Raw genomic sequence first — 20934 nt, 5'->3', positions numbered from 1 at the left:
CAAGACAAACAACCAAAGATAATTCCAAAACACTCAGCACATTAAAATAACATAATACAGGCACAAAAGGAAAGCATGCATCACAAATAATCCATCAAAAAAATAAATAAATAAATAATAATAATCTACATCAAAACAGCAACATTAATCAATGTGGGGAACGAGCCGACACATCAGGCTAAGCTGTTCATTAGTCCGGATTGTATCGTCCACTGTAACCAAACAATAAAGGGTTAAAACAACTTTTTTGTTCTTAAAGAAAACAAGAAAGATCTAAATCCACATTTAAACTCAAGGGAGACAGACTTTTTAGTCGATACATCCAATAAGCTTCTCTTTGTAAAAGTTTTTTCTCTATGTTACAATTTCTCTTCTGGAAATTGTCGCTTTTTCGATACCTATACAACTTAAATCCTTAATGTTTTGACTACAATCATGAAAATGTCTTGCTATTGGCGAATTCACATCACGTCTCCTGATAGCAGATTTATGTTCACTAATACGAATTTTTAGCTGGCGACTCATTTTTCCGATGTAAATAAATGGACATTGACAGTTTAACATATACGTCACATTAGATATAGAGTAGGTAATTAATGATTTAATAAAAACGATGAGCAGGTGGCACAATTCCAACAGGGAAAACATCCTTTTGTAAATGTTTTAGTCTTGTCGGTATCAGATTTGATCAGTCTGTTAGCTATATTATTTGATCTTTTGTAAATAAACAAATTAGAATTTTTAAAAATATCACCTAAAGAAGAGTCAGTTGAAAGAATATTCCAATATCTTGTTATAATTTCCTTAATTTGATAAGACTGTTCGCTAAAGGTTAGCACACATTTAACTGAAAAAAATATTTCCTTGGTTTTTTATGAGCTTTATGTAATAATTGTTGTCTATTTAAAACTTTAGCTTTATCATATGCCGACTGAAGCCAAGCGTGTGGATATGCACGAGCTTCGAATTCACTAAACAATATGTGAGATTGTTCCTCAAAACTTTCTTCCGAATCGCAGATTCTAAATAGTCTATGAAATTGACTATATGGCAAACCCTTTTTTAACTATTGGCAGCAGGAATTGTGTTTCTATCTGTTGGTTTCCGGGAAAGACAGTGGTTCTCGCTCCATCGAAAATGAAATAGACGCCAATCTGGAATTAAGAAAATTACCAAATTCTACCAACTCTTCCTTTGTTCCTGTCCAAATGAGAAAACAGTCGTCAATATACCGTAACCATAATTTTATTTATTTATTTAAAAAAAAAAGGATCATTGGGATAAACAAATTTTGCCTCAAATTTCCCCATTAAACAAGTTTGCATAGTTTGGAACCAATGGAGTACGCATGGCGTGTATAGAGAGGAGACTGTTTTACTGTATATTTTAAATCAAATAAATGCAGCCTTGGTGAGCATAGAAAACTTCTTTCTAAAACATTATGAACTTGCCAAACTCAAGCTTTTCAACAGCTAGTGTGAGTGATCTCATTAAAAGTGGACAGATACATTAATATTAGGTTTAATATAGATGTCCTCTTTAAAAATATTCAAAATATTGTACTTCGTCACTATTCCTTTTAGCATCTTAACTAGTGATTGTAAAGCATAAAGTGGCTGAACCCAACTAAATAAAATCACTGCTAAGACTAATTTGCTCTTTTAAATATTTATAGATGATAGATCCAAATGCCAAATGGGTTCATTCAGCTCAGATCTTGAAGAAGCGACACCAGTCTGAGGTCATAACCCATCCCTTTAGAAAATACAAAAAATATATATTTTAACTCAATGATAGGATTAGAGTACAAAGATGACTTAACGTCTAACCAATATGACTTTGTGTAATGTGAGATAAGTGGTAGAAAATGTATGTTGAAGTAATGTGATTCATGACTATTTTACAGCATGTAGGGTTCTAAACTTTCTAAACTATTAATTTACACTATTGTTCTATGACCCTTTCATGATTTTCTAGTTGCCTGTAATAACTAGAAATGACTACAGAAATTTTCACGCCAAATCAATTTTCCAAATCATTCATTTATTTTTTTTATTTATTTTTTTTTTTTATTTGAGAATTTATGAATTCTCATTAATTTTCAAAGTCTGGAAATCACACTTTTGAAATTCCCTAATACCTTCAAGCTGCATGGAATCATAATACATGACAACATATAAAATACATTATAAATCATTAAATAGACACCTAATTGGCAACATAAATGTAAACATGCTGAAATGGACCAGTGGTGTTATACTGTAAGTACTCTTTTAAAAAAACAAAAAAACAAAACAAATCTCCATAAAAACACTTTGTGCATGATATATTCCCCTGTAGTTTGTCAGAAAAAAAGAGAACAAATGTTGCATATGTTGTTTTACATACAATATTAATCAAAAGCAAGAAGTTAAACAAATTCAGCGATGCCCATTGAATGTCTTGATGTTTAATAGTGACTTCTTAATAATAAATGTTGTTCTAAATTATTTACTTTTTTTGTCTTGGCAGAATGCTTACAGTGTGGTGTACAATGTTTGTGTTTGACAGCTAGGTTTGCTTGTAATTGGCCAGACCAGTTCCAAACTGTTGACAAAAAAATGTTTCAACTGAACTCGCTTCCAGAGAACAGAAATTGACCGACTTTAAAATGTCAAAAACAGCAGCTATTAGCAATCCTAAGCTCTTTCCTTGTTCAAAAGCACAAGTTAATAAAAAAAATCATGTGCTAGACACCACCACAAAACAACTGTTAAATTGGTTTCCATGTTTGTTAGAAGTCAGGTTTTCTTTTGATATAAATAGCTCTGACATATGTCCTTTGGAAGGTCAAATGCTGGCCTCTCCTGCTTTCCATATTAATGCATTCACCTTTAATTGAACAGAGTACAGCTCACTCCAGAGAAGAGCCAGCTGGAAGACGGCATTAGTGATTAAGTCTTTGACAGGTGACTATTAGGCCTTGTACTAGTGCTGTCTCTTTGCTCTCTTTGGATTTGTTTTCCATCTGTATATCTCTTCTCCTATTATTTGATTAGCATTCGAGTTATTGTGCTCACAGTGTGGTGTAGTGGGTGTTATGTTTGGTTGATCAATACACACAAGACAGCGACAGAGCAATGCAATTAATGTCTTCCCTGCTTTTTCAGCAAGCTGTTGAGAGCTGTAAATATCCTCCTTTTTCCGTTGCCAAGTTTGGTTACCCTTCACCGCCCGTGATAATTTGTGCGTGAGCTTGTAGCATGTGTATGTTTGTAAGTCTAGGTGTCTGTGCTTGAACCTATGTTCTTAGAAAATGCATAGTGCAGAGTATATAATATTATGCAGTACATATGTTGTATTATATTTTTTTATAACAGTTGTTTCAAATTTGATTGGCTAAGTGACATTCCAAGAGTGCTGATATAAGATTGTATCACTCTGGTCTTTGTTTGCAGTTTCCACAGTCTGTGCATTAACAATGGCAATTATGACTGTCATGAATGTCAATGTTAGTCGTTGAATTATTCACTCAATCAAACTGATTCATTTATCAGTACCACAACTGTTTTTGTTGCCACATGTTAACAACATCTGTTGGGTGTTCTTATAGGGCCCATTGGCCATGTTGAGTGTGACACATTACAAGTAATGCAAGTTATTTAATCAGATTACATATCCTATCCTGTTCCCATGTTGAGAGAAATTGGGAGTGAGGTGCAGAGGAAGAAGCACTTCCTTCAGCCTGAGGCTTATTCATTTCACTTTTGGTGTAAAAGGGCCTTTACAGTTGCCAAAAATGTAACTTTTGGGTTTTCTGTTAATAAAAATAAATAAACAAGCCCGGCTCAGGTAACAAAAAGTAGCACAATGAAATGCATTACTTTCCATGAAAAGTAACTGAGTAACACAATTAGGAGTAATGTAATGTTGTAATGCATTACTTTTAAAAGTAACTTTTCCCAACCCTGCCCAGTAGGCAGTGAAAATGCTAGGACTATTGATACAGATTTCTCAATTCTGTTTGATTCCCGGGACACGATCAGTCTTGGTTCAGATTACGATTCTGATTTATTTTGGTTATAACGTCCATTTTGCTTACAATGAACCACTTTTTTTGTAACTGCTAATGGTGTAATTATACAGGGTGGTGTTGATACTTAACTGAAACATAAGTAGCAACAGATATTTGCTACCAGATATTTGCTGTGGAATATCCAAGTGTAACGGATTACCGTAAAAGGAAAAATGCAGGACGCGACTTGGTTCCATGCATTGATTGTTGATTGGATTTTAAGATGTGAGCATGGCATTCAAAAACAAAGGCAGGTAAATGCAAGATTGCAGAGGCAAGGCTTAAGCAGACAAAATGATTGGAGAAATTTTGCATACGTCACCAGAGAGACATCTGTCTGTTCGGAGAAAGGGTACTGGGTAAATCTTTCTGACTAGCATTGTCTGTTAACAAATAAAATAAAATGTAAGATACGATTCACTCTCAGAAAAAAAAAAGGTACAAAACTTGTCACTGGGTCGGTATCTTTTCAAAACGTACAAATATGCACCTTTAAGGTACCAATATGCACCCTTTAGGGGTAAATGAGGTACAAAGGTGTACCTTTCGAAAAGTACCACCTCAGTGACAACTTTTGTACCTTTTTTTCTTTTCTTTTTTTTTCTGAGAGAGTTTAATATATGAAAACTTGACTTTCACTTGTGATGAGTGATGAGATTCCCTCCAGATAGAAGACTATTAAAGGCAATCAAAAGAAAGACGACAAAGCCCGACCCATGTTAAAGTTCTAAATCACTCAAATGGAGCAGGCAGAAATGACCAGTTATGAGAGATTTCCTTTATTACTCTTAAAATGTCACATGCTTATTGAAGATATTCCTAAGGGAATGCATTTCATATATATATATATATATAAACCTTCAATCACACAAGGCTAGAACTTTTTGTGAAGCTCAGCCAGCGTGCTATTTAATTTGCGAACTTCAATCCAGAATGCCTGTTATGACGTCTCATAATCATGAAATATTTATGACGCCCAGGGAGAGATATTGAGAGCCATGTAATTGGCTTACAACAGCATAGCAGAAGCTCTTGGTGTTGTTTGAAGACAAATGGGTGACAATTGGTTTCCTGTCTGGGCTCAGTTTTTTTTTTTCTTTTTTTTTTTTTTTACCACTGATTATCACATCCCTCATTCACTCTCTCTACTTACTCAAAAGACAAGATTCTTTTTATAAATCCGCAACTACTACATATGAGAGAGATTTTTCATTTCGGGGTGATCTGTTAGTTTAATCATTAACCATGCAGTTATACATTAAATGACTCAGATATTTAAGAAACTCTCAATATTAGTCTTTCTGTTAATTTAAAGTCTTGCTAATGACCTACATTTGTCAGTGGTTTAGTTAATAAATAAACATCTTTCTACACAGCATCTAAAACAATGGTGAATTAAGATATGCTGCTAGCAGTGACCTTGTTTTGCCGTCGTCCATCCTTACATTGCCATCGGCTACTGCCTGTTTGTGCCTAACTACTTGCACTGCTTAAACTGGATAATCCCCTGCTAAAATATATTCCATTGCTTAAAATTATCTGCATGTCTTCAATGCGGCAAGAGATCAAATAAAGCCATAGCATCCTTAATCCACTCATATCACGACTGCCAATGTGCAAGTTCCAAGAATTTGTTTTTTTCATTGTGAAAATCTTGTATAAGACAGCCAAGATGGAACTGAGTTAGAGGAAAAATAATAGAAGAGAAAAATAGCTGTTCTAGCGAAAGAAGCACATATTGTCTTTTTCACTTCTAGATAATCTACCAGAAACAGTTTGAACGTATCAAGAACTGTAGTTGCACCTTGTTAACAGAGCCCGTGATAAAATAATTGACTTATGGAGCATAAAATTAGATGGATTCGCAGGTAAAGACCGGAAAGAAAACTCATCAACATGCACTCATTTCATGTTCCCAAACCAGCTCCAAGTCATTTACATTTAACCACAAGGATGGTTAGAAAAAACAATGTTCCAACCATGACATTACTATTAAAAATAAATGAAGTTGGTATTTATTTGTGGCTTTATGCTATTTGATTTGCTTTGAACTATATAGAAGCCAGGTCAGGCAGAGCACAAGTATAGCTTGGAACATACCTGCTTTTCAATCCAGAAGATGAATCAGAATAATTGGTTTATACAGATTGCATGAGTGTTTTCTTAGTTCAGCTGCTGGTCTCTCTCTATTTTTTATTTATTTATTTATTTTTTACATTAAGTGCATATTAATCAAAACCCACAGAAATGCTTGTGTCAAAGAACATCAAGAAAAAAAAAAGATCTGAACATAACATTTCTACTTCACATTGATGGCCTGACCATACGGCCATTATCCTGCTTATTATAGGGTTTTAGTAAATAAAAAGGCATTAAATATTGATTTGAGATGAAATTATTTGAAGATGTGTGACCAAAAGTCTTCCAGATCAAGGTTTCCATGGTCATATACAGTTATACAAACAAACAAACAAATAAATAAAAATATTGATGCTGAATTCCACGATTGAGTCAGAATCAAATATTCAGGAGCTGTCTGATTTTATTCAAGCAAGATATATTTTTCATATGCCTAAATGAACCTGAATACATGGCATTGCATTGATCAAAGCAATTTTAAAGTTGAGGTTCAGGTAGAATTAGCTCTGTGAAGCCTTGGGTCCATATTGCAAGGGTCCATTGAATAATCTATAAAATGTATTTAAAATATCCATCTAAAAAGTCTCATAAAATATTGAAATATTTATTTTAAATGTGGTTAAAATGTATTTTCAACAGCGACAACCATCTATTTTAATTCATTCTATTGAGTATGGTCTGGCTGAACCTTCCTAAATCATAAATCTTTCTGTCAGACAATAATTCTGGACATTAGGATGTAAAGATCAATTTGGTCAAAACTAGTATCTTATTAATGGAATATATTTCAAAAAAGTATCTTTATATTAAGAAAATAGTCAGTCGATCAGTCGTTGTTGGTGACCAAACCTTTAATGGTATACACTTTATCTCTTTTGCTATTGTATGGTGATTAGCAGGGTGTCATTTACATTCATCAACAGTCTTGGTTGGTAGAGGGGTGTTCTGGCATTCTGCTAGTGTTTACCGCAGCAGGTTTGCCTCCGGGTCACCTTTATTATGACTGTAGAGGACCTGAGGGCGGGAGCGCACGATCATCACGGTCTGTGATATTTCTCAGGGACGGAGCAGCTCTGAGACTCTCTACTGCGGCGGCGAGCACAGCTTTCCTCTCACGCAAAGCCCTCAAGACTCAGTCTTTTTTTTTTTTCCGGCTTTGCTTACCTTTGGTACCTCTGGTCGATAAGCTCCGCATAATTTAAACATTATTGTTTCAGTTATGCAACCCAGAACAACTTTTGCCCTCATCTTCAGTCAGTTGCTTGCTGCGTAGCGATAATTCATTCATATTCCGTTTGAACGACGGATGGCCATCATGTTAATTGCTGTTGGATGTACACTGGTTTGCCGTGTTGTTGGATTAAACGGGGGACGCCGCACGTTCTAAAGTGTTTTGCGACATGGAGTCGGATCGATAATGATTTTAGTTGGGCTGTAATACTGCTCGGACTAAAGGTAAAAGTCTTCGTTGGAGTGGACCCTGAGAGACTGAATATCTGTGCAGTAACCGCAGGGATTAAACGCGAGTGGAATCAAAAGCGCGCGGCTGATATGGGTGAGTACTTGGCATCCTGGGATAAAGTTTAACCATTAGTATTGATGAGGATTCATTCATTTTATATTTTAAATCGATGTTATATCATTTGCAGATTAAAAACGTTAATCGGTCCATGTGTGTAAAATTAAACAGGGTTATAAATTGCACTCTTAACATCTAAAATGAGGAAACTGCAATTGTTGTTCTTCTGTAGGCTATGTGTTAGACAGGTAGGCTATTATTCATGGAAATATGAAAAACATTTCAGGCACAGATAGCGTCGCATTTCAAAGAAATGTTTGCTTGTCTGTCAAAATGATTGGCCTTTATTGTCATTTCAACGTACAAATTAGTGATGGGAAGTTCAATTTCTTGAATCGGTTCTTTCGAACAAATCCTTTCAGAGTAGCGGTTCGAAAAACTGCGTTTTACGTAAGCACGTGGTCTCTGACAGTGTGCTATAATGCAACAAAAAGATAAATATCTTTTTATGCACATATTGATTATTATTACTGTTCTTCCGATTGTGTTTTTGTTAATATGTGTATTTATTTTTATTTCTTTTGTCCCAGTTTAGCTTGCAGCAAAACAGACCCTAAATATAATTAGCATTATTAATCTCCTATGAAAAAAGTTAGCATGTTTTAATAAAAATACTGTTTGAACTCTCTCATAAAACGGCTCTTTAGAATCAGTTCACTTGCTCAGCTCTTTTTAAAATTATTGTTATTATTGTTTGTTGTTATTATTTTTTCTTGGTGAGCCGTTACTGTATCACTGGGAGTCGGATAGTCCGAAAGATCCGATGTGACCAATGATCTTACTGATTCAGTTCGTGGTCCAGACCGATTTTGTCAACTGTTTAAACGGTTCATTAAAAGATCCGACTATAAAATGATTAGTTCACGAATCTGACATATAATGTGTTGTTGACACATGTAGGTAATGAAGCCAAAAATAAATAAATAAATAAATAAATAAAATAAAAATCACCACCACCTTTCTTTTTTAAAGAGAATAAGAAATGTCCTATGTGTTTAATAGTTCAGTGGAGCACCCAGTCACTGAAGAAGATTTTAGTCTGTTCCATTCGCTCTTCATTTTCTGGACTCTTTTTTTTTTTTTTGCCCTCAAAACAATGAAATCAATGTGATATCGTATAGAGATTTTTTTTTCTATCTGGTCTTTAAAAAACATTAATATTTCATTGATGTATCTTTTAAAGTAGATTTAGATATAGATTACCTGGCAAAACAGTTTTTACAGTGCAGCATGATTTCATATGTAGCCTACAGGGGAGACTGGGGCTAGTTGTCACACTTTAGACACAAGTGATTATTTCTCAGGGTAAGTTTATTCTTTAAAAAGACAAGTTCTGATAGTTGCTTTAAAGACTGAGCTACAAAAAAGCCAGTGAACATTTCCACTGTTATTGACCAGAAAAAAACATACACACACTGTAAAGACTCACTGACCTTTGCCCAATAGTATACATTTATGACATTTAAAACACATCTTGCCCTGACATTTATGAAAAATAACTTGTCCTGAGTTTCCAGTTCAGCCTTTTATAGTTGAGTCCTTTGTTTATTATAGTTGACCGCTGTCTGAATCGTTGTCAGCGTGGTTTTAATTATACATAATTTGTTTACTTAATGAGATATAGTCCTTTTAAGAACTTCCTGTATGCATATTAAATAAATTAAATTGTATTGTGGCTGTGTAGCGACTCTTACATGGTTCTTCATGTTTTAAACATTCTAATTCTCTATCTAATTCAGTATTGGATTCCAGAGTCCCAAACATACTAACCTAGCTAACATGATTTCACATTTATTCCTCCTGAGTGAAGAGTAGAGATGGGCCATGGTGGGGTTGGGATGATGGATTGCACTTAGAAATTGCCAGTTGTCATGAAAATACACGTCTACATGAATCAGATCCATTCTTGAGGCCATTATGTTGATCACTAGCTCTACATACATACTCCAAAAGCCTACAGGGAAGGCTTATATTAAACTTACAGTGCTTTATCACTTTACCATACTGAAAATTACTCTTTAATATGTCGGCCCAAGCATTCTGAGAAGATCTAAGGATTTAAATCCAACTGTAGACTAAAGATCTCTTTTCTAACTCAAAAAAATAAATAAATAAAAAATGTAAAGTGACTCGCATTTCGAGGGGTGAGAACCAGAAAGGCGTAAGTGAATCTCAAGTGAAAAAGTAAGTGAAAGCGTAAATCTCCATTTCACCAAAAATGTCAAAGATTTCACCTTCTGGTTCTCATCCCTCGATTTGTACTTTGCTTTCATTACACAGACCTTGTTCCTTTCAAAGTTGGTATTTCTAGCTTGATTTGGTTTTCAAAGAAGGCACAGATATTTTAATTTCACTTGGTTATATCATCATATTCATTTACCCTTTTAATGTAATACCTTAAGTAAAGATAACTGAGAAAGGATGTTGAAATTGCTGCAAGCCTTGCGAATATTAAAGGGACAGTTCACCTAATAATAAAAATCCTGTTATTGTTTGCTCACCCTCATGAAGTTCCAAACTTGAATGTATTAATTTCTTCAGTGGAACCCACACAAAAAAAGATGCCTCCTCAAATAATTTTGTCCATACAATCAAAGTCAATTGGGTCTTGTTATTTTGATCACTATTGAATTTCACTATATGGACAAAAATAGTGAAAACAAGAAGAAAAGAAGTCATGCAAGTTTGGAATGATGACTGAATTTTCACTTTGGTTGAACCATCCCTAAGAACAAAGTATACAGCTGCACAGTGAAGTTTCTTTTCTTAATATTGAATGAAGAAAGATGACTGGTCTCTGCATGCTTATCTTTACAGTTATGAGCATGTTTAATTTATTTGTGAGTATAGTCGCCACCAAGCTTTTAGCCATTTTTAATCCTGAGAACCATCGTGAAGCCTGTTGCTTACTGTGTGCAATTCAAATGTACAGTATATCTGTCTTACTGCAGCACACTTTATTCATAGCAGTGGATTAAGCTGATTTTACAACCACAATTGTGCCATAAATAGTGCTTTTAGTATAAATCACACTTTTGTTCGGCGCTCCACATCCTGACTGAGGCACAGTTACAGCACTCTTCAATCTCACAATTAATGTGTGTTGAATAATGTGCCTTAAGTATGCAGGAGGTCCATTGTTTCAATATTGCAGCTTTGGTTTGACCGGGTGAATTATGTGCTTGAGCTGTAGCCTCGTATGGATAGAATCCAGTATCCCAGCTCTGGAATTAGTCGAGAGTTACTATCTCTTGTTAAAAACTGGATGTATCCCATCCTGCTGAGTGATCTCTTATTTAACCACCCTAAAATGTCATTATCCTAAAACTTTTCATGATCTTCAAACACATTAAGCAGGTGCTTAACACTGTTATAGAAGAGCCACTGTGTGCTCCGTCCAAATAAAATTGGAGTCTCTCTCAAGATGTTGTTTTGGAATCTGTTCAGAAATACTTTGGGTGCAGAACACATGCATTTTTGTCTTAAAGCATATCCTACTGTATTTCATCTGCCATTACAAAAATGTACCATTTTATTGGATTTTCTTTATTTTATTAAAATTTACATTATATTGTCACTCACCACTAAAACTACTTGTAGGATCAAAAAATTAATACCTAATTTATTAAACATTCAGTCATTCATTCATTCATTCATTCAGTTTCACAGCCTGTCTTGTCCCGGTACTCAAGAATCAGTGTGATGAAATGATTCAGGAGTCTCATTACTGGACTTTGACTGTTTAGTCTTTGTATGTTTGTATATTTTCTATATTTAGAACCAAATCATGCTTAAGAGGGGGATCATATATAGCGGCAAACAAATTGAGAAGGGATCAGAAACATTATGCAGCAGCTGTGAGTCATATTTCATCATGCTTATAATACGAGGGGAACCTTTGTAAAGAAAATTACCATTATTTTACATTCCAAGAACAGACATTTGAGTTTCCTGTGGCCACTTTGGTCTCAGGTAAGTCATTAATATTGTATTTGCACTCAATTTTCTGCTCAAACTTTAGTGTAGAGAGATATAAGTGCAGTGCTTCCATTAAACATTTACCCAGTCTATCATACAGCTGACGTGCCATTTAAAATTAGTGTTGATTTGACAGCTGAGTTTGATGCAAGCAGCACGAAGCCGGTTATAGATTTTTTTTTGAAATATTAGTCTACTGAAACTGATATAAATGGGGAAACCTATGCATCAAAACCATTTGATTCCATTCAGTTACAAAAGTTCATGTTTCATCCAGGTTTTGCCATTATCTTGGCACTTTGGGTAATGGCCCACCGTAGCATTTATATGAAATATCAGGCTTGTCACAGTGCCAAGGAATACGACAGCTGACTCTGCTGTATGTGCCAGCATCTTCCTAGCCATTTGAATAGGGGCCTTCCACAGTTGTACAATGTTTTAAATGAGTGGCTTTTAAATGAACTAACCTTGGATGAGCTATGGCACATGGACCTTCGAAGTATTTTAGTTCGCTGAGTAAAAAAGTGGTGTCTGGATCGATTTTTATCTGCAGTATTACTCACAGGTGGCAGACTCACCACCACGGTCTGCCATAAAGCTCTGATTCGTTCGACACCACATGACATTTGCAGTCAAACACTACTATGCCGCTGCATTTGTAAGAAGCTTGGTCATTGTTCTCTTGATTTGAGTTGTATCATAGACAGAGTCTGAGGTTTGGTTTATGAGGGGTATTGTAAATATTTAAACTTGAGTGCTATTGATTGGCAGTGTGTTGGGTTGAATATCAAATGTTGCAACTGAAATATGAAAATCCTTGATACCAAATTGCTGAAAAATGTGAAATGGAGACCAAGATGATTTTTACATTGCAACATCAAACTCAGGCTAATGGAAGCCTGATGAAAACCATCAAGATTAGTAAAAATGTAGTATCACAATATTAAATAAATACATATATGCTTGTTAGCTCAAAACCGCTTAAAAACTATTCCAATTGGAATATTTTTTTAATGGTTTTAAGTCTCTCTTATGCACACCAAGGCTGCATTTATTTTATTTTAGTAATGATAATAATTGTAAAACAGTGATACTGTGAAATATTAAATAAAGTGTAAAAGAACTGTTTTCTGTTTTAATACGTGACCCTCTCTGTGAAATCAATTAATTTCACTATGATTTCAATCTTTGATATGGTGTTACTCAGGTCAATATTAAAGATATCAAGGTTACATTTTCAATGTTCTTTACCTTATGAAGGATGATTTCATATCAATATTTTATTTGAATAATATTTCACATTGTTACAGTTTTACTTATTTTTGATCAAATAAATGCAGCCTTGGTGAGAATAAATGACTTATTTCAATTTGTTTTGCAATGAATACTTTCTGTATTTATCTCCTTAGCTTATTTTCTTTTGATTAAATAAGTGAAACTCTTCTCATTTCCTTTTTATTTAACAATAATTGATCAGTGTCTTTGTTTTTGAAACCTCTTTAGTGCACAGTTTACCCAGAGTAATAGCCTTTGACTAATGGAAAACCTTTTTATGAATAAATAATTACTATAAATAGCTCATGCTAATTGGGTAACTATTCTCACCGAATCAGAGTCTGAGTCTGCAGTTCTTGTTTTTGTTATTATTAATTAAAAGAATGGCCCATAAGAGTCATCTGTCATGAATCTAAAATGCTGCTTGCAAGAATATCTCAGTAAAAAGACAAAGTCCTTCCTTTATTTTGCAGTACAATGTCTTTTTTAATCTTATTGCATTTAATTCAGCCTGGCAACTCACATTTCACAGCTTATGTAATTTATGATTTCTTTTGCAGTGGCACTAGAGAATCAGGAGAAATATGTTCTTTGCAGCCAGATGGTCTAGTTAGGGCATGTACAAGCCGAAGATAACAGGGCCACGCTTTTGAGCCAAACCCTGACCCCTTGGGTTAATAATGCCCATTACTGTAGGTGTAACAAAGAGTCAGTGTCGTTGGGAACCATATGCAGCTTTATTAATGCACAAAACGAGTAGAACAGGCATAGTTCAGACAACAGCATCAGGTACAACGTAGGCTAGGCAGAATCGTAAACTGAGTTCATGCAAGGGGTTGAGGCAGGCGGCAGACAGGTAACAGTAAATACACAAGGCAGGCTGGGTCAAAAGGCAGGTGGCAAACAATCAGAATAAAATAAACAGTCCAGGTAGGCACCAGAGAAACAAACAGAATAAAACACTCTGTAACATCAGCTAGGCAGAACAAGACTTCGCAAAGAGGTATGAGAGAACACTGCTTAAGTAGTCCAGATAATAACTAACACCTGTGCAGGTGATCAGTCCCAGGCACGGGGTTGTGGGTAATGAAGTCCGAAAGAACCGGTTAGTACTCTGGTGAGGGATCCCTCTGGTGGTGATCGGAGAGAGTCATAGAGGCCCGATTTGTGACAGTGGGAAGCACACAAACAGGTAATTCTTACACTTTTTCATTTGTACTTACAGAGTTTTTCCTGGAATTTGAAGCTGGGTATTTTAAGACTATGTGAGTACTGAAATGGCTGCAGTATGTGGACAGCTTAGTGTGTTTTAGGGAATCATTGTGAAGGTTAATCTGCTCTTGTTCATTGTACATCTAATGTTCTCTGTAGCTCTTAAGGCTTACATGGACATCTAAGGAAACATGAACCAAACATAGTGTCACTTCACAAATGTGTGTTATTGTAGAGAGGGATATAATATGTGTAATGGACTACCAGTGAAGCATAAGAATTGATAATAGTCAACAAGTCATTTGGAAACAGAGAAATGGCCCCGGGTCATTTTTTTCCCTCTTCAAAAAGCCTCAGAGGACAGTTAATACCTGGTGTGATGGCTTTCATTGGCATCCATATGTTTACTTGGAAATCTATACGGAGTCACTGCATGCTAACCACAATGATATGCAATTATAAGATTCATTGCTCAGACTCTGAATTGTTTTTTTTCACCGCTGTGGTGAAAAAGAGGCCTTAATAAAGATGGCACTGTTTGAAGATATAATGACAGTGATCTCTAGGTTTTTTCTCCAGTCTTCCTCTGAAATTTTCCTAACAGCATCAGTGGGATTATAGTTTGGTAAAACTGATGACTCTGTAATTTGCTGTGTATGCTTGGATGGCCTCCGTCCTCCTTTTTATTTTTATTTTTTTTACAGTAGACAATGAGTTCATGGTACACGCAGTGCAGATCTTCTACTGAATGCTTATACATTAAAACTTTGATCAATTTTTTTTTTCTTCTTTGTTCTGCGTATTGCTGTATTCTTTTTCCTGGCAAACAAAACTCCTGTTGCACTTAAAACTTATTAGATGCAAAAGATTGTAATGAAATTGTCCATTTTGCATCATCTTTTCTGGCATGGATAACACAATATGAAACACATTTCAGATAGCAGAGGTAATAGCTTCAGAGTAATTATGTTTGATGTAATGATTCAGCTCTAAATTGACTAATCAATTTCCATAGAACAGTATAAAATATGGTATTAAAGATATTGCCAGACATTAGTCACATCTTAAAGTTGATTAGTGCATAGGTGATGATTACTTAAAAAAAAAAAAAAAAAGCTTTAAAAATGGTTTCCACTAAATTAATCCAAATGATTCTCTTGGGACTCCTTATGTAATTCTAGTGTAATTCAAAAGAGAGTGCCAAAGGCTAAATAACAGATTTATAGTGATTATAGAGCTGTGAGCTGCAGAACTTCTAAATCCTGGGTATTATGTTACTGAATAATCTATGTGCAGATGTCATGACAGCTGGATGTGTACAACGTATGCCATTGGTCGTTTTGAGGTCTTCCTAGAATATGAGATCATTTTGAGATATAGAATATAAATATGAGATCTCATATTCTGAGACAGATATTAGATGCAAGCCATTCAGATGTATAAGAGCTGTGTGTGATAATCTTGATAGGGAGTGGTAAGGTTCATTCATGATCATGAATTAATTTATCTCTCAGTTTGTAGTCGTCAACCAATCCTGAAATAAACAGAAACCAAAGAGTCTGAAAGAAAAAGGTGCTTTTGTAGTTATAAAGAGAATTGAGAGATATATATATATATATATATATATATATATAGTCATGGCCAAAAATATTGGCACCCTTGCAATTCTGTCAGAAAATGCAACCCTTCTCAGTTACTTACTGGTAATTGTTTGGAAGTTAATCGGGGATCTTTATCCACCATTTGAACAATCCGTTGTAATCTTCCATCCACGTCCAGGGAGGTTAGCTACAGTGCCATGGGCTGTAAACCTCTTGATGATATTGCGCACAGTGGACACAGGATCTCTGGAGATGGACTTGTAGCCTTGAGATTGTCCATGTTTTTCCACAATTTTTTATCTCAAATCCACAGACAACGCTTTACACTTCTTTCTTTTCTCTATGCTCAGTGTGACACACAACACAAAGGTTGAGTCTACGTTTCTCCATTTTAACTGTTTGCAAGTGTGATTACTATATTGCCCACACCTGTTACTTGCCACAGGTGTGTCTAAATACAAATTACAGGAGCATCACATGCTTGAAAAGCAATTATTTCTTAAAATTTTGACAAGGTGCCAATAATTTTGTCCAGTCCATTTTTGAGTTCTGAAATTTTATCAAGTTTGACTTTTCTTCTCTGTTTTTTTTTGTGTTGTTGCAGTGCAAACAAAAACAATAAGCACATGAATACCAAAACATTTGCAATTGGAACAATTTTCTGACAGAATTGCAAGGGCGCCAATATTTTTGGCCATGACTATATATATATATATATATATATATATATGATATATAATATGTATATGTGTATGTGTGTGTGTGACCCTGGACCACAAAACCAGTCTTAAGTCGCTGGGGTATATTTGTAGCAATAGCCAAAAATACACTATATGGGTCAAAATAATTGATTTTCTTTTATGCCAAAAATCATTAGGAAATTAAGTAAAGATCATGTTCTATGAAGATATTTTGTAAATTTCCTACTGTAAATATATCACAACTTAATTTTTATTTAGAAATTTGCATTGCTAAGAACTTCATTTGGACAACTTTAAAGGCGATTTTCTCAGTATTTTGATTTTTTTGCACCCTCAGATTCCAGATTTTCAAATAGTTGTATCTCGACCAAATATTGTCCTATCCTAACAAACCACACATCAATGGAAAGCTTATTTATTCATGATGTATAAATCTCAGTTTTGAAAGATTGACCCGTATGACTGGTTTTGTGGTCCAGGGTATATATATATATACACATACACTTCTTGCTGTTTAATACTGATTGAGCTCCACAATTACAAAATTGACAGAATCTGAGTAACAGTAATTTTGAGTTTAACATTTAACTAAATACCTAATTCAAAAGAACCAGGTGCAATTTTTCATATTTTAATATTATTCTCTCTCTCTCTCTTTTTTTAAATTTGATTTAATATTTATTTATTTTGTGAGTAGCTATCATGTACAATCAGTTTCTCATAAATCTGCAATACTCTAAAACAGAAAACTGCCCTATCAATCAGAGGCGTAATGCCCATTCAAAGTTCAGATTTTTGAGCCAAGTGGATTTTAATGCAGCTTCCAAAAGACAAAAAATAGCCGGTTAATATTTTCTATATTTGATACAACACCAGCGTGATTAGATCGTTCAGCGCGTCATATCATCAGCTGCTAAATTCAAATCTGAGTTCGCTGGCTGGCACTGAGCCAGAGACAGACGCGTTTTTACAGCATTGCACATTAAACCAATCACACACGATTCTCTTGAGCTTATTAATGCAATGACCAATCAGAGGTGTTCAGATGAGTCAATGCTAAAATGCCGGTGTTTTCTTCACTCGCTCGCTGACTGAATACCTCTTTCTGGCGAATTCTCTCGTTAGAAACAACAAAGTGCAAATGTTTGTACGAATCTGTAAGTAAGATATTCATTTCACTGTGTAAACCGCTTGAGTAATTTTAATGGGAGTTTCTGAGAGTGCTTGAACTCTGTCAGTAAAACTGTTCTTTGATAATGTAAATGTTCTTTGCTCTCTTTCTGTACAAAGAAAGTGTAATGATAAGTAGCCAATGTTTTCAATGTTTTTACAATGTTTTTATTCATATTAACTTTCAACTGCTGTGTGTCACATGACTCCCCCCAACTCGTGACCCCTCAAAAATAATGAGTGCATGACGCCCCTGCTATCAATGACAATTTTTATGAACTACTATTACCATTAATGGGATAGTTCACCCCAAAATGAAAATTTTGTCATTAATTTCTTACCCTCATGCTGTTTCAAACCTGCAAGACCTTCGTTCATCTTCATCATAAATTAAGATATTTTTGATGAAATCTGAGAGCTTTTGACCCTGCATAGACAGCAATGCAACTGACATGTTCAAGGCCCAGAAAGGTAGTAAGTGCATCATTGAAATAGTCCATGTAACATCAGTGGATCAACCGTAATGTTATGAAGCTACGAGAATACTTTTTGTGAGCGAAGAAAACTAAAATAACAACTTTATTCAACAATTACCACGATGCATGCATGTGCATTCCTCCGCTTGCAAGCAAGGCACAGCGTGGTAGTTGCACTGTTGTCCATGCAGGGTCCAAAAGCTCTTGGATTTCATCAAAAATATCTTAATTTGTGATAAAGATGAACGAAGGTCTTATGGGTTTGAAACAACATGAGGGTGAGTAATTAATGACAGAATTGTCTTTTTTGGGTGAACTATCCCTTTAAAATTTCTGTGAATGACAGCATTTCAGTCCTGGGTGATATTTGACTTGAACTTGTTGTTTCACTTGAATGCTAATTAAATTTCACCAAGATTGAAGATGAGTCATACAGAAGAGTATCAAACAGTTATGTCAAATTAGATAATGACCTCTTGACCTAAGAAAAATATTATAGGTGTGGATGGTAGCAGCAATTTAATCATATGAGCCTTGACAGCAGAATATTTTGCCAAGTAAAATTGGTCTTTTTGTTAAACATGATAAACTGATGTTGTGCTCTCTCCCTCTGCAGGTTCTGTTATTTGTGACAAGAGATTAGCGGGCCTCCTCCTCCTTCAAGCCTCCTCCCTCCTGCTGTTCAGTTCTGGGGAAAGGATGTGCCCCTATAGCTGCCGTTGCGAGGGAAAGATTGTCCATTGTGAGTCGGCTGACTTCCAAGACATCCCAGAAAATATTTCAGTTAGTTGTCAAGGTCTATCCCTGCGCTACAATGACCTGCACACAATGCTCCCTTACCAGTTTGCCCATCTTAACCAGCTACTGTGGCTGTACCTGGACCACAATCAAATCATGTTTGTGGATAGTCGTGCATTTCAAGGGGTGCGGCGATTGAAGGAGTTGATCTTGAGCTCCAATAGAATTTCACAGCTTCATAATGTCACTTTTCACGGAGTACCTAACCTACGCAGTCTCGACCTCTCCTATAACAAGTTGCAGGAGCTGCAGCCAGGCCAGTTTTTTGGTCTTCGAAAACTGCAGAATCTGCACTTACGCTCCAATGGGCTGACGACAATCCCTGTCCGGGCATTTCTAGAGTGCAGAAGCTTGGAGTTTCTAGACTTGGGCTATAATCGGCTTCGGGTTCTTACTCGTACGGCATTCCTGGGTTTGTCTCGACTTATGGAGCTCCACCTGGAGCATAATCAGTTTTCACGAATCAACTTCTTTCTTTTTCCTCGACTTGCAAACCTTCGTGCCCTGTATCTACAATGGAATCGTATTCGAGCTGTCAACCAAGGCCTTCCGTGGAGCTGGTACACCTTGCAAAAGCTTGATATCTCTGGCAATGAGATACAGGTACTAGATCCTGTAGTATTTCAATGCCTCCCCAATCTCCAGGTCCTCAACTTAGAATCTAACAAACTGGCCAATGTTTCTCAGGAAGTTGTGGCTGCCTGGATCTCCCTAACAACCATCAGCCTTGCAGGCAACATGTGGGATTGTGGACCAGGCATTTGTCCTCTTGTTGTCTGGCTCAAGAATTTCAGAGGCACCAAGGACACTAGTATAATCTGCAGCAGTCCAAAGCACCTTCAAGGGGAGAAGGTCATGGAGGCTTCAAAGAACTACATTGACTGTGATGATTATGAAATTACTGCTCAATCACCTTTGTATCTGCAGACCTTTGATCCAAATTTTGACCTTACCCCTGAACCGACTGAACCGACAATGGCTCCTACAACACCACCTCCACCCTTGCCTTCACCTGCCTCTGAGGCGCCATTTCCACCTCCCCATCCTCGGCCGCCTCAACGCCCCACCTTCCCCAGCCGTGCAAATCCAGATCCCAGAGACTCCCATCAATGGACACCCTCACCATCCAACAGCTTATTAGTCACACCAGCTCCTGAGCAAGACAACGTGTCATTTCACAAAGTGGTGATGGGTGGGGTGGCACTGTTCCTCTCAGTGTCCCTTGTCTTGTCGGTAATTTATGTCTCCTGGAAACGTTACCCCGGTGCCACCCAGCTGTTGCAGCAGAGTTCAGTGGGCCGTAAGCGGAGGAAAAAGAGTCAGGAGCCAGAACAGAACCTGAGCTCCCAGCTCCAGGAATATTACATGAGCTACAACCCTGCAGCCACGCCAGAAGCCTTGGAGGTGCTGGGAAATGGGACAGGTACCTGCACCTGCACCATATCCGGCTCCCGGGAATGTGAGGTATGACATGTGACAAATGAACAAAACAAATGAACGACTCAGGAAATAGAGGTAATTCTTCATTGTGCATGCTGCAAATATTCATCAGAGCAAGGGTAAGCACCCTTGACTCCTTAGGTTCTTGAAATGTCTAATTTAGTCTACTTTCCTTGACTCCACTTTTTTAATTAATAGACACTCTTGGTATGCACTTATATATGGGCATTATATATGGGCTGATACCAATAATTATGTATATTTTGAAGCTGATAATCGGTATATTGGCTGATATCAGCTGATGGTTGGCATCTCACTTTAAAGATCCAGACATCTACATGCGTATATTGATACCAAACATTATATTAAATATATCTGAATTTGTTTTACTTGTCAGACTGATAAACAGTCACATTTATTGAGTGATACCAATATGACCACAGAAACATTGCATCCCTAATGTTGTCATACTATGTAAACCCTAAACCAGGAGTCAATGGTTCCTTTACCA

At 36.1% G+C, this 20934-nt stretch overlaps 1 protein-coding gene and 1 long non-coding RNA gene across 4 annotated transcripts in view; one reads left to right on the top strand and one right to left on the bottom strand.

Annotated features, from left to right (window-relative positions):
• The window catches only part of LOC131547977 (uncharacterized), a 200075-nt gene that overhangs the window by 71301 nt on the left and 107840 nt on the right, over positions 1-20934 (bottom strand). The window lies entirely within an intron of this gene.
• The window catches only part of lrrtm4l1 (leucine rich repeat transmembrane neuronal 4 like 1), a 38411-nt gene continuing 24604 nt past the window's right edge, over positions 7128-20934 (top strand). For 2 of the 3 annotated variants that reach the window (XR_009273055.1, XM_058788785.1), the window contains exons 1-2: positions 7128-7748; positions 18802-20447. Coding sequence is in view for 2 of the 3 variants with exons in the window: in XM_058788785.1 (XP_058644768.1) it covers positions 7526-7748; positions 18802-20447 (1869 nt within the window). In the remaining variant the exon portion in view is untranslated. Of the gene's footprint in view, positions 7749-18801; positions 20499-20934 lie in introns of all 3 variants that reach the window. The other variant, XM_058788787.1, reaches the window with a different exon arrangement.

Source organism: Onychostoma macrolepis, chromosome 10 (genome assembly GCF_012432095.1).
Source record: "Onychostoma macrolepis isolate SWU-2019 chromosome 10, ASM1243209v1, whole genome shotgun sequence".
Lineage (NCBI taxonomy): Eukaryota > Metazoa > Chordata > Actinopteri > Cypriniformes > Cyprinidae > Onychostoma > Onychostoma macrolepis.
Note: the sequence above shows the minus strand (reverse complement) of the source record. Positions and strands in the feature narration are given on the sequence as shown.